Source organism: Amblyomma mixtum, chromosome 3, assembly GCF_055824585.1.
Source record: "Amblyomma mixtum isolate Tamu chromosome 3, ASM5582458v1, whole genome shotgun sequence".
NCBI lineage: Eukaryota > Metazoa > Arthropoda > Arachnida > Ixodida > Ixodidae > Amblyomma > Amblyomma mixtum.
This window is the reverse complement of record NC_143014.1, coordinates 71,138,771-71,150,856: the sequence shown is the minus strand read 5'-3', so window position 1 is coordinate 71,150,856 and position 12,086 is coordinate 71,138,771. Positions and strand designations below refer to the sequence as shown.

The 12,086-nt window shown below is 42.1% G+C and overlaps 1 protein-coding gene across 1 annotated transcript in view; it reads right to left on the bottom strand.

Annotated features, from left to right (window-relative positions):
- The window catches only part of LOC149350543 (uncharacterized), a 45,765-nt gene that overhangs the window by 17,286 nt on the left and 16,393 nt on the right, over positions 1 to 12,086 (bottom strand). The window contains exons 7-11 of the mRNA XM_089579599.1: positions 10,615 to 10,740; positions 8,971 to 9,083; positions 7,108 to 7,193; positions 4,536 to 4,662; positions 2,549 to 2,639 (exon numbers count right to left, since the gene is read on the bottom strand). Coding sequence (XP_089435725.1) covers positions 2,549 to 2,639; positions 4,536 to 4,662; positions 7,108 to 7,193; positions 8,971 to 9,083; positions 10,615 to 10,740 — 543 coding nt within the window. The remainder of the gene's footprint in view (positions 1 to 2,548; positions 2,640 to 4,535; positions 4,663 to 7,107; positions 7,194 to 8,970; positions 9,084 to 10,614; positions 10,741 to 12,086) is intronic.

Genomic DNA, 12,086 nt, shown 5'->3' with positions numbered 1-12,086 from the left:
CTGTATTCAATGTTTTTCTCTATATCCCCTTTGTTATAAATAAAATATCTACAGGTGCTGAAGTATGTCAAAACAATAACATGAAATGTGCATGCACATGTTTTGACAAGTTGCCGAATTATGTTATGCTGCATGACTTTCCACTTGCCCATTTTGCTTTACAATGAGAGCTTCACCATCATGACACCTTGACATACGGCTAAGGTTCTCAATCTTTTGGTCTTGGGGAACACTAATAGCTTTCAAAAGGTGCTCAGGAAACCCCTGTATTGGCTTTTGTCCCGTCCTGCCAGACATGCACACAAAAAAAAGTGCCTGCAGATGCACAGCCCCTCAAAAAATGTCCAAATTCAATTAATAAATGTATAGTGAAGCATTTCTGAAGAAGTTAGCACAAAAACTAACACAAGTTAGCACAAAAGAAGTTAGCACTAACTTCTTCAGAAAATGCATCACCAACTAGCCCGACAACTTGCTCTCCTGAACTATAGTGAAGTAGTCTGCTATAAGCAATTACAATATGTTTCATCCCAAAATAAAATGGGTCAAGGAAAGGTGAGGTTGAGGTATGCATGGATTTAGGCACTTGGGGAACCCAGAAAGCAGACCAAGGAACCCAAGGGTTTTGGAACCCAGCTTGAACACCTCTGGCATAACTTCCTACAACTTGAACATCATGCAAAGAATTTTTCAAATAAACACAATAAGTGTAAATGCACTTTAGCTGTACAACATAGTGGTTATTGAATTGGTTCCCTGGACTGTCTTTTTGGGTTCTATATATATATATTATTACAATGCACCTGTACAGTTTTTATTGTGACAATTCTGGCAGGAAGTGGGGCAAATAGTTTGGGGCCAAAAAGTTTAAAAACTTCTGTAATGGATTCACTAAAACATATACAAATCAGATCAACCAAAGTAAACATAATTTGCAATAAATAAATCCACTACAAAACAAGCATATTGGATATTTTCTAAGTAAGAACTCTTACCAAAAATGCCCTCTGTAAACACCAGATACCCCAAATCGCTGCATACTAAATTTCATAGGGAATATGATCAGTAATCAGCGTTTTCATCAAATTTTATTTCTTCTTTGTCTCTTCTAAACCCAGGAGCAGCAAATAGGCATAACAGTAGCGTAGAATGGACTATTACAGCAACGACAATACAAAAAGCTACATATATGCCTTTATAGCGACTGCACTCAAGATATGTACAACACATAAGATGTCAATAAAAAACTGACCACAAAGATGCAACCTGTATGGTTACTTCGGTTTTTCATCAGTCACTCTGAAGCAAAAGCACACTTCATGTGCTCTATGTCAAAGAAAGCACGGAAAATGAGTGCGGTGCTTTGCAAATCTTGCAATAAAAAGTGAAGGTCAAAAGATTGTCAGCTTTGAAGCTTAAAAACAAACAAAAAAAATATACACTGTGCAGCTTCAGCAGTGCAGAGTAAACTACTATGCCAAAAACAAAATAAAACAATCTTGCTACAAATGAGTGGGGTTTGCACATCCACCAGCGCCAAAGCATAGTGCAGACTTTTACCATACAGAGAAAAAAAGAAACAGATAGTGGGACTCTCGGCAAAAGTTAAAGTTCAACCTGTAGCAACTAGAGACACAGGTTGCATGTCATTGCTGGATGGCTGCTTCATTGCCACGTCAACGGGATGTTGCAATCAACAAAGCTACAAACAAGGCTATTACTAATGCTTTACAATGATAGTTATGACTGCTATATGCTGGGTGCAGTCCTTAATCACCCTTTGAACATAATGGTTTCCAAAGCTGCTGATTTGCCTGCCTCTGGTGCCTCCGGGTAAGCAGCTGATTTTGAAGATTCAAGCAAAGCAATGTTTTTCCTCTTTTCTACCTAAAATATGATTTGCTTTTTAAGCTATCACTAAGTCCTGGTTGTGAGCACAAAGATATCACATAAGCTTGAGTACCTGCATACCCAGAATTGCAACAATCTGCATTACCTCATATTCTGTGGCCTAGTTCCTTTAACTTACATCACACTCAAAAGCCACAATTGAACCTATACAATCTATCACAACAGAAATGTATATACCATAGCACTCACTCACACCACTTAATGACTACAGGGCATGAACTACACTAATGGGTTTCAGTAAGAACAAATACCAAATAACAAGTGAACTTCACAATGCTGAAGTGGGCTTTCCGTCTTACGGCACGGCCTTGTATACTTTACCACATTGTAGAAAGAAAATAAAGCAAATTACAGTGTAGAGTTGTGCTAGAGGGTTCAATGATGATAGCCCTTCTAAAAAAGAGAAAAAGGAAACTGCATCCTCACTAGCTGACTTTTCGAAATGGCAGTAACAAAGCATCAGCTGACAGTTAGGCCAAGTGGAGCAAAGGTTTTTTGAAAAACAAAGGGCTGGGAGACATGAGGAGAAAGCAGAAGCTGGTACCTTGCAGCAGGGCAGCCAATGCAGGTGCAGTGTGGTGGAACATGCACGCTCACAGCCTGACAGCATCTGTGCGGTGACCCCAAGAACCACTACCTTGCTGATGGGCGAGCCCCACAACAGGAGTGGCATGACTTCCATGCTCCGACACCTCCATGAGCTTGCCACCCCGGTTCTTGCGGGCCACCTGAAAGTTTGCCACAGTTCGAACCCCAACTTTGCAAGGCTGTCACACTATTGCCTGCCTGATTGCACACATTTTATGCTGAAAAGCTAAATACACATGCCGAAACAACAGCAATGAAAATAAATGCCGGACACAGATGATGTTGCTGCTACCTTTCATGACAACACAAGCAAGTAAGATCGATTGTGCAAAATACACGCTGCCACAAACAGGAACTGGGCCCATTAACAGTTCTTCCAACTTGGCCAAGAGAGATACAACTCCCACACATACACCCCTCCTAGTACAAGACGTATGTAAATTGTGAATTGCGGAGTTTCAACGCCCCAAAGCGACACATGGGCTATGAGAGGCGCTGTAGTGGAGGGCTCTGGACTAATTTAGATCACCAGGGCTTTTTTTAACATGTGCTGACATTGCACAGCAACACAACTGTGTTTTCGTGTATTTCGCCTCCATCGAAATACGGCCAGCACAGCTGGGATTGATTTCGTGACCTTGGGATCAGCAGTCGAATGCCAAAGCCACTGAGCCACTGCAGTGGGTAAAAAAAGATGTCCACAAGGTCAGTCACAATACCCACAAAACAGCTCTGAAAGCAAAAATGCTGCTGCTATGTGCTGAAATAGTGCCATATGCAATCATATGTTTGAAACCTTCCATGTGTTTTCACTGACTGACAGTAGCCTTTTGATACGGCAACATTAAAACTTGGACTAGGAAAACATGGTCACAGAGTGTCTTGCAACCCAAAGGAATTCAAAGCAAGCACAGAATGCTACAACAGGCAAGAAATCTTGACAAAACAATTCATTCCTTATTTATGTGCCCATTCAGGCTGACAGCTGGCAAAGAGAATACCTGTTATAGCTGGAATCATTTTTCCTTATCATCCTTCAAATTTTGCTTAATTAGCATGAGGCCACAGCAACAATATGAATCCCTTACCAACTATGAAACAAAGCTTGATGCAAATGCATAAAACCCTTGCCCTCACACCGAGCGAACAAGCAGGACCATGTACATATCCATTTTAAAGGATGGAAGATGAAACTTTTGATGCATGCTTTTTCTTTGGAATGATGCAAAAGACATTAGTAAACATGGACTGCCACATGGAATTTTCCTGCACTCAGTAATTATTTATGACTGTTCCTTTCCTACGTAGTTTTGGTTTCGGTTTCAGCATCCTAATGGTGGCTCTGACAGAAGTAGATTTGAGATCGCGTGAAGCACAGAGAAGCTACAAAATAGTAGTTTCACTGTCATCCTTGCTTTTGAGGCAGGCTAGCGTATGACTTGTAGCGAATTAAAATGGCGCAGCAGCAATTATATTGCACTTTTTGCATGCCTCACACGACCTCAAACCTACCAGTCATGTCACAGCCACTGTTCAGCTGCTGAAAGCAAGACAAACCACACCGGAGAAGAAGTTTAATGATAAATTATTTATTGCACATTCCACATGGTGATCAGTATTTACCAATGTGTTGCATATCATTCCAAAGAGAGAACGTGCCATAAAAATTTGGCATTTCCACAACTTTAAGGCCATAGTATTCACTACAGTGTGTACACAGCTCTTGGCTGAAAGCAGAGGCAGAAGGCAATCATACGTGCATATTGCATTTGACTATTTTGTAGATGGGCCCTGACATCAGCCTTTGCTTCCATACCCCTTCCCCCTGCCGACCTTCTGCATAAATTCACACTACTTTGCAGGCTTGCTCACACTGAAAAAATGCTTTATAAAGCTGACCAGCCACGAAGTTCAAACTAAGACATATTTTAGGAACAGCTGATGCTGACGCAAGATGAAAGGTATCAGGCAACTATACATGGAAAAGATCACTTTGATTCGAAAACATCATGTCACGGCTGCTTTTCAGGCCTCACCTTAAGTCTTGACTTGTGTATCTCCCGGAGGATGTAGCGCTGCCGTGATGGACTGTTGTTTTGCATATCCCGTGAGTGGAGGGAGCTACCACGGACAGTTTTGTCATGACCATTAGGAATGTCAATCCTAGTGCACAGCGAAACAGAAGATGCAAAGATTTTAGCCTTCTCCACACATGCAGAACTATTTTCGCTGTTTCACAACATGAAAATTGAAAGGACACAGGGGATCAAGAATATGCCAAAAATTAGGCGCAAAACAAAATCCAAAGAGAAATTTAATTTCAGGTGTGCTCAAACAGTGCTCAAATACAGAGAAGGTACTTTTCATTACAAGAAAGGCTGGTACAGACTTATGCAGGACCAATGCAGGACAGAAGCATGCAGGACCAACGCTGGCTATTAAGTGCAACGTTTACTGCAGCCGAGACACCTTTAACAAGTGCATGTTTAGTAGTATAAAAAAAGCACAACAAACAAAAATAGACTGAACACCCTAACGAATATAAACATATCAATGTGCTGGCACCTTGAATTGGCTACACAACAGGAGCATAAATCAATATATTGCAAATTCTTTCTTTGTCAGTTAGCATAGATGGTGCACTCACACAGAACTGTGGTTTGTGCAAGTGCTGGGGTGCAGCCATGCCAGCAGCAATGGTCAGCTAATTGGCTGCCTGCCAGCAAGCTCCAGTTTTTATGATGTAGCAGCTATTTTATCAGAGCAGAATACTGTTCAGAACACCCATCAAGCGCTGCACAAATTTGGGGGTATATATTTGAAAACAGATGCTTTGTGTGCTTCACTAACAATGGGGTACATATGCACAAGAATGTCAAGTGGCGTAAACATAATGGGTACCTCGCAGACTATTCTGTCGCTCCTGATGAAAGCCAAGTTGCTGTCAACAATATTATTTCTTTTTGCTCTTGTTCTACTGGACTCAGTTTCACTTACCAAATGACAGAGGATGACAAGCTTCATAGGCTAAACCTCCACATCATCAATGAGCACGTTTGTTGGATGTGCAGACTGCAGACAAAATATTTTATTGTAAACTCGAGTTTGGCTTGGTAAAAATAGCTCTGGCCCCTAACTATTTTTGAGGTACTCTAGTAATATTGCGCACCCATTAAGTAGGCCCGAGCATACAACTGCAGACAAAAAAACTAGAAAAGGGAAGATATCCCCAGGAACTTGTACACATGCAACGGACAGCATTGTCAAGGCCGCCAAGTAAAATGGCACAGGCCGAAAAGGAAGAAAAAGCACCTTTGAGTGAAAGTCACTGGTGGTACCCTATATGCCCCCATTGTGTTTGCAGCACCCAACCAGTTAGCATGAAATGTGCCCTCTTGTTAATGAAGCACATAAGGCGTCCATTTGTAAAAACAGACACACATCACCAAATTAGTGCAGTGCTCAGATAGCACTACAATACCCAGCGCAGCTGCAGCAGGTGCTACATTGGACACACCAGCGCTGCCATAATGAACAGCTCAGAGTTACTGTCTCTTCATTAATGGAGTGATTAGGGTGGTCTAGACCAGCCTCATCATTAGAAAATCGCAACACAAGTAGTATGACCTCTGCATCTAACCTCCAAGCCCACTAGCCTCTCAGCAGAGGAACCTCTGCTGGAGTGGTCCTCCAAATCAAGTGCACAAGGCTGATGACGTCCAAGAACAGTCGTCTACAAGGAACTAATAAATGAGGGTGACCATCCCCACCCAAAGGCACAAGATGGGACTGTACATTATAAAATTTCTTATCATCCTGGACCATTGCTTACAAATGCAGACACAATGTCTAGGGTGGTTGTACAACTGACACTGCAGAATCCCAAAGAAATCAGCCAAGTTATACTGTGGAAAGGTACTAAGGAACTAAAGTTCATTGATGAGTGATATCTAGGGGTGAGCAAATATTCTAAATTTCGAATATAAATAGAGTGTGCCTGATATTCGGTTCATATTCGTATTTGAAAAACTGATATTCATGAATTTATGAATATTCAAAAATTTTCTATTATTTGCCCGCAATCTAAGCATGCTGACATTCATAAATTTGAACATAACAAAACCACAATATCTGGGCAAATTATTTGATGATCGAGCTTAAAGTGCCAGGAGAGCTATACAAATGCGTCCTATTCGCTTTTTTTCTGGCGTTTATTGCATGAACCGATCGCATTCGGACGCTGCTAGGCTTGAACTCGTGCAAAATTCCGCAAGTGGGCTTTCCCATACATGACACCAGATGTTGACAAGATGGCCAACCACCCACTTCAAACAATCATCACAACAAGAAAGCGCGCCTTTTATTCTTTGATCCTTCCATAATGTGTAGCATACTTAATGTCCACACCCACGTCATTTGTCCTGTTGCCTACATAACTTTCCTAGCGAGAGCTCAGCCATCTGTTTTTCGTCAACTATGATGTGCATTGGGAAATCCCCCTTGCGGAACTTTGCATGAGGCACAGGCCAAGGGAACTCAGAGGGTTTGATCACACATACAACTGTAGTGAAATGTAGGACCATAAAGTTCTACAGTGTGATTATTTACCTCACACTTGCTCTTCCACTTGCATCAACGTTATCATTCTTTGGAACTGCAGAAGATTTCTGTTGCACCGGCGAAACTTGGTTGACCTGTGGAAGCAACGTAAGCTACACTACGCAGGCAGCCAAGCAATACTCTGCCACTAGAACATGCGAACACAATAAAGAAAACACTTACAAGGAAACCATCACGTAACAAATGCTCGGTTCTCATGGTAAAAACAAGGAATTGCAGCATTTTTCATGAAAAGCATTATGACTTCACTTTCTCGGTCCTTCCAGATACACCATAATCTTGCCCTGCCACCAACTATCTCATGGGTTACCACACACATCTTAATGAGAAGGTTAGTATTTTATTTAAAACCTGCCCTCTTTAAAACATATATAAAATACAGCAGACTCCCGTCAAGACAGACTCAGTTGAGATGAATTCTTCACTATGACGAAAAATGTGAGAACATTTGGCTGGTTTCTCATGGACTCGAGGCATAAAAAATTCACCAAAGACGAGCTGTTTCACATGCCACTCTCTTAAGACAATCTTTGCAGTGACTGTGAACCTCGGATTACACGCTGTAGTACTGGCGCAGCATCTGTGCAGCCCTCTCGACACAAGCAAGAAAGAACAGAAATAAAATAACACTTTCTCACAAGAAAGCGCACCACCACAAGTGAACTTCCCTGCACTTTCATGCAACGCTGCACGGAAGCTTTCTTGTCGAGGTGCTGTATTGCATGTTCAGTGAAGGCAGAGCACCTTTGCACCCGCCTGTGCGCAGTGCAGAGATCTGACTTGACCTGACTGTATCTGTAGAGATCTGACTGTATTCCAGTGTTTTTTTATTCTTGTACCATAAACATGCAATAAATGAACCTTGAACCTTGACCAGATCTTGGTGCTGTGCACATCACATGCTGTGCGTTTCCTCCAGTGGACGAAAAGGCATGTAGGCATGGAATGCCTACACGTTAGCGCCTTAATTTGAGGCTTAAAGAGAGCTTTTGTGGTGCAGATATCCGACACGCCCAGAGACCATCTGCGGCAAGCAGAAAATGCCCGGTGCGCCGGCTTGTGGACCAGCTAACTGCTGTGCTTAGGAAGGAGTGAGATAGGATGCTACAAAAAAATAATGATCATGCAATTTCTGAGCCAGCATCACATAGCTAGTCAGCTGGGAACATTCAGACCGCTAGGAGCTGGAGGGTAAACAAATACCCTCCCCCCCTCCCCCGCGCAAAAAAAAAAGGCGCAAATTACGTGATCAAATAAGTAGGTTTTAGAATTCAATGAGCTTAAAGAGGTCAAATGTGTGAAACTTGCAGGTAAAGCACGTGACGTCTTATTGGGCTAGCATTTGAAATGGTGATGTAACCGCTGTATAAAGCTGCGATGGTGTTCAGGCTTCTCCACAGAGCACAGTGCCCGGTAGGGGGGCCCGGTGATTATGTCATCTACGGCAGCGCTACATTTCCAAAGCAGAAATGTTTGCTTGAGGAAAGAAAATCAACACCATCAAAGGTTAAGCCCTCGCAGGGTTTGTTGGTGCCACTGGATGACATACGGCAGGATGTGGGCAAAGGGAACGGATATCTGAAGTCTCAGCAACAATGACGCCATCACCAAGCTTCACCACACTTTTCCAACCCGGTGAAAAGCATGAAGATTGGTACGAATTTAACCAGAGATTATGTCACCATTTTAAACGATATCATAGAAATATTTGGCATGCTTTACTCAGGAGCTTCAAACAACCAAATCCTTGAATCTCGTCAAATTCTCAAAAGACCATTTCAGCTTGCTTTTAAAAAGCATCAAGCGCATAGGCTTTATGAATGTGATTTGAATGAAGACTAGTAATCTTGCCTTGTGCTTGCACCACTTCAAGAAGAAATTTTTCTTCTCCTCTCGAGTACCTCCATGGAATGATGCATTACGCTTGAGAACGATGTAATCATACGTCGACAATCCTTTGAATGCTGAAATAAGTCAAGCACAGTAGATGAGAGCACGACAAGAAACTTGATTTACCAGCAGGGATGATAAAATTTGCTGTTTATGCCAATACTTGTAACAAAAAAAAAGATAAAAAAGCAAAGGAGAGTAGAGAAAACAATAGCAAAATGTGCATTTCTCTTCATGCTCGCAACCACAAACCATGAATTGTTAGCAGCACTCTTTTAGAAACGTATGATGAATTTGGTGAGCAGAGTCCAAAAAGAGCAAGTTATACTTTATTAAAGAGTGTTTGTTTGCTAATCGTTACTCTTTGGCTAGTGATCCCAAAAGAAAACAAAACCTACTGCTGCACAGAGTGCTAGCCACCACCAAATTTGACCCAGCTGCCAAGCTTGGAACAATTTTTTCTTAGCTTCCGAGAATTCTACTGAATGCACGAAGGGCAGGTTATACACATCTGAAGAAGAAGGTCCATGAAAAAAACTGCCCGCGCTGACTGTCGCTGATGCTAAGGTTTGCAAGCACCAAGGACACTGTAGCCTCATTTTTACAAGCCAGTCTACATGTTTAGTCTACAAGCTGTCCCATGAACATTTGATGCATTGTAGCGATGATCGGTCTCTGCAACATGAGCAACTGTGGGCTTTGAAGTATGGAAATATGTTAGAAGATTGAATATTTTACCGATCTGTCAGTAAGAAACAAAAGTTCAAAAACCACTACTTATCAGATAGTAGCTATACTCGGCAGTGTGTCTCAGCATGATGAGTGTGCTTCATAGTGAATGAGTCCTTCCTTGATGCCAAGTTTGTATATACTTTACTCTTTGGAGAGTGCTGCTGTGTGGAATTGTGTAGAAAGCAACTGAAATTTTAGGTGACAGCACCCAAAGAAAGCAATGTACCAAACTGAACACATCCAAGCCGAAGTGAAGGGAATGGCAAAATGCACAACATGCAAACTGATTCCCTGACTATGATTTTACGATGATGGCTGTTCAGGAGACTTTCTCTGGAATAAGCAGCATGGCTGTCCAGGTATACCACAATGCTCACCCGTTGGCAATTCAGAAAGTTCCCCATGTGGGCTCTCGTTAAGTCCGTGTCGCCTCGTGAGGGTAATAGTGCATGCCCTGTCATCTGTGGTCATGCGAGCATAGGAAATGGAGAGAACTGTGGACTTTTTCTGATAACCTGACTCCTGCTTTAGGGTTAATTTGTACGTTTTGCTGTGACCATGTTGTGATGCACATGTTCAGCAGAGCTGTAATAAATACAATGTCAGTCCACTGAAATACGCAAAAGAAACAAAAATGTTACGACTCTGTCATCCCACGGTGCTAAAAATACCATTACACTGAAGGAACAAAGTTTCGACCCATATTTTAGCAAATTGCATTTTTTAAAAACTGGAAACATTAACATTTGAAGAACGGTGAATATTTCTTGACAGGTGGCTGAGTTATATGCAACTCACATGAGTTACATAAGATGTTTGCTGTGTTTACATGAATACAAACTGAGAATGGCTGTAATTAAGAGAAATACATACCAAGAAATAAGTGAAAGCCAAGCAGGTGACTCAGAAGAGCGATGGCAAGGAGAGAAAGTGCTGCACACACTTCCACCATGAGAAGCCAGATGGTCTTGTCTACTGGCACAAACACATAAAATGAACCTGCAAAAATAAGAAGTTGTCACAAGTGACAGTGAACAGTTTTCTGCAAACACACAACCTTGTAAGAAGCGGCTCAGTTCTCTTCAGCTCCAAATGAAAATCTATATTCCTGTGAATACTAAAGAAAGTAATACTAATATAGACTTGTGCACTACTTTGAAATAATTTAGTGGAAGGTTGGTGGAAGGGTGGTGGAGGCGTGGAAGGTTGGTAGCCAGGCAATGAGCACGCAATCACGCCTATCCCACCTGTCAGCAGCGCTCCGGAAGCAGCGGCACGGACAGCTGTAGCTTTGCAATAACCATACTGTGCTCATGTCAACTGTCAGAAAGGTGGTGAAAACAGCAATAGCTTTAGCTCTGACATACCGTTTTTCACGCAAACTGGCTGATTTGGAGAAGCCACCCTAAGTGGCGCTTGGACTGCCGCTGTTTGCGGGAAGGCCAACCTAACTGGCACTATGCTTTTTGCGGCCTTTGAAAAAACTTTGGAAAAGGTCTCCCCATTTCTCTACTAAGGATCGCCCCAGGTGCCATTCCTTAATTGGCTAAATTGCGCTGCTCTTGCATGCATTTCTAAAAAACTTTTATATTATAAATTGCAGCTATACTGAACTATTTTACGATTTTTTACATGTTCGCTATAACGAAGTTTGACATACATGCATTAAAAATAAGCCAATGACTTATGCTGTGTTGCGTTTTATGGTCATAAACAACTAAGGCTATCATGCACCAAAACCAACCACTGATTTATCTACAGGATGCATTAACTGCACTGTCAGGAATGAAAGAAGTGCACAGTTCCACTACCACACATAAGTGCAGACTGCATCTGAATAGTTTTGGCAGCTCTCATGGTGCACCCAAACTTCTGCTCTGAATGTGCACAAATATAAGTACTTAAAACTACACATAAATGCAAGTACTTAACAAGGTAGCCAACCATCCCGGATTTTATGGGACCATTCCAGATTTAAGCCTGCTGAGACTCACAAACACTTATAATGCACCCTACAAACACAGAACACATATATCAAACAGCAATATGCTCCAGTGGAAGGAGAATTTTTGTTATGAAAAGCTCATGGAGGGATGAGAGAAGTGGAATGCAGGGTCCGAATCCATGTGACTGTTCACTTTGGAATCTGCTTGCTTCTCCGCGTTTCGCTCCATACGATTGGCTCCGTCACCGTGTCGTCATGCTGGCTGATGTCATGCAGTGACGCGGCAAACCGTGGAGAGGCGAGCCGGTTCCAAACCGAACTGTCTCGTGGATTGAATTCCATGTCAAACTTGTAAGGGCATAGACACAAGTAAAGCTAAACTTATGAAGTAAGTGCCACG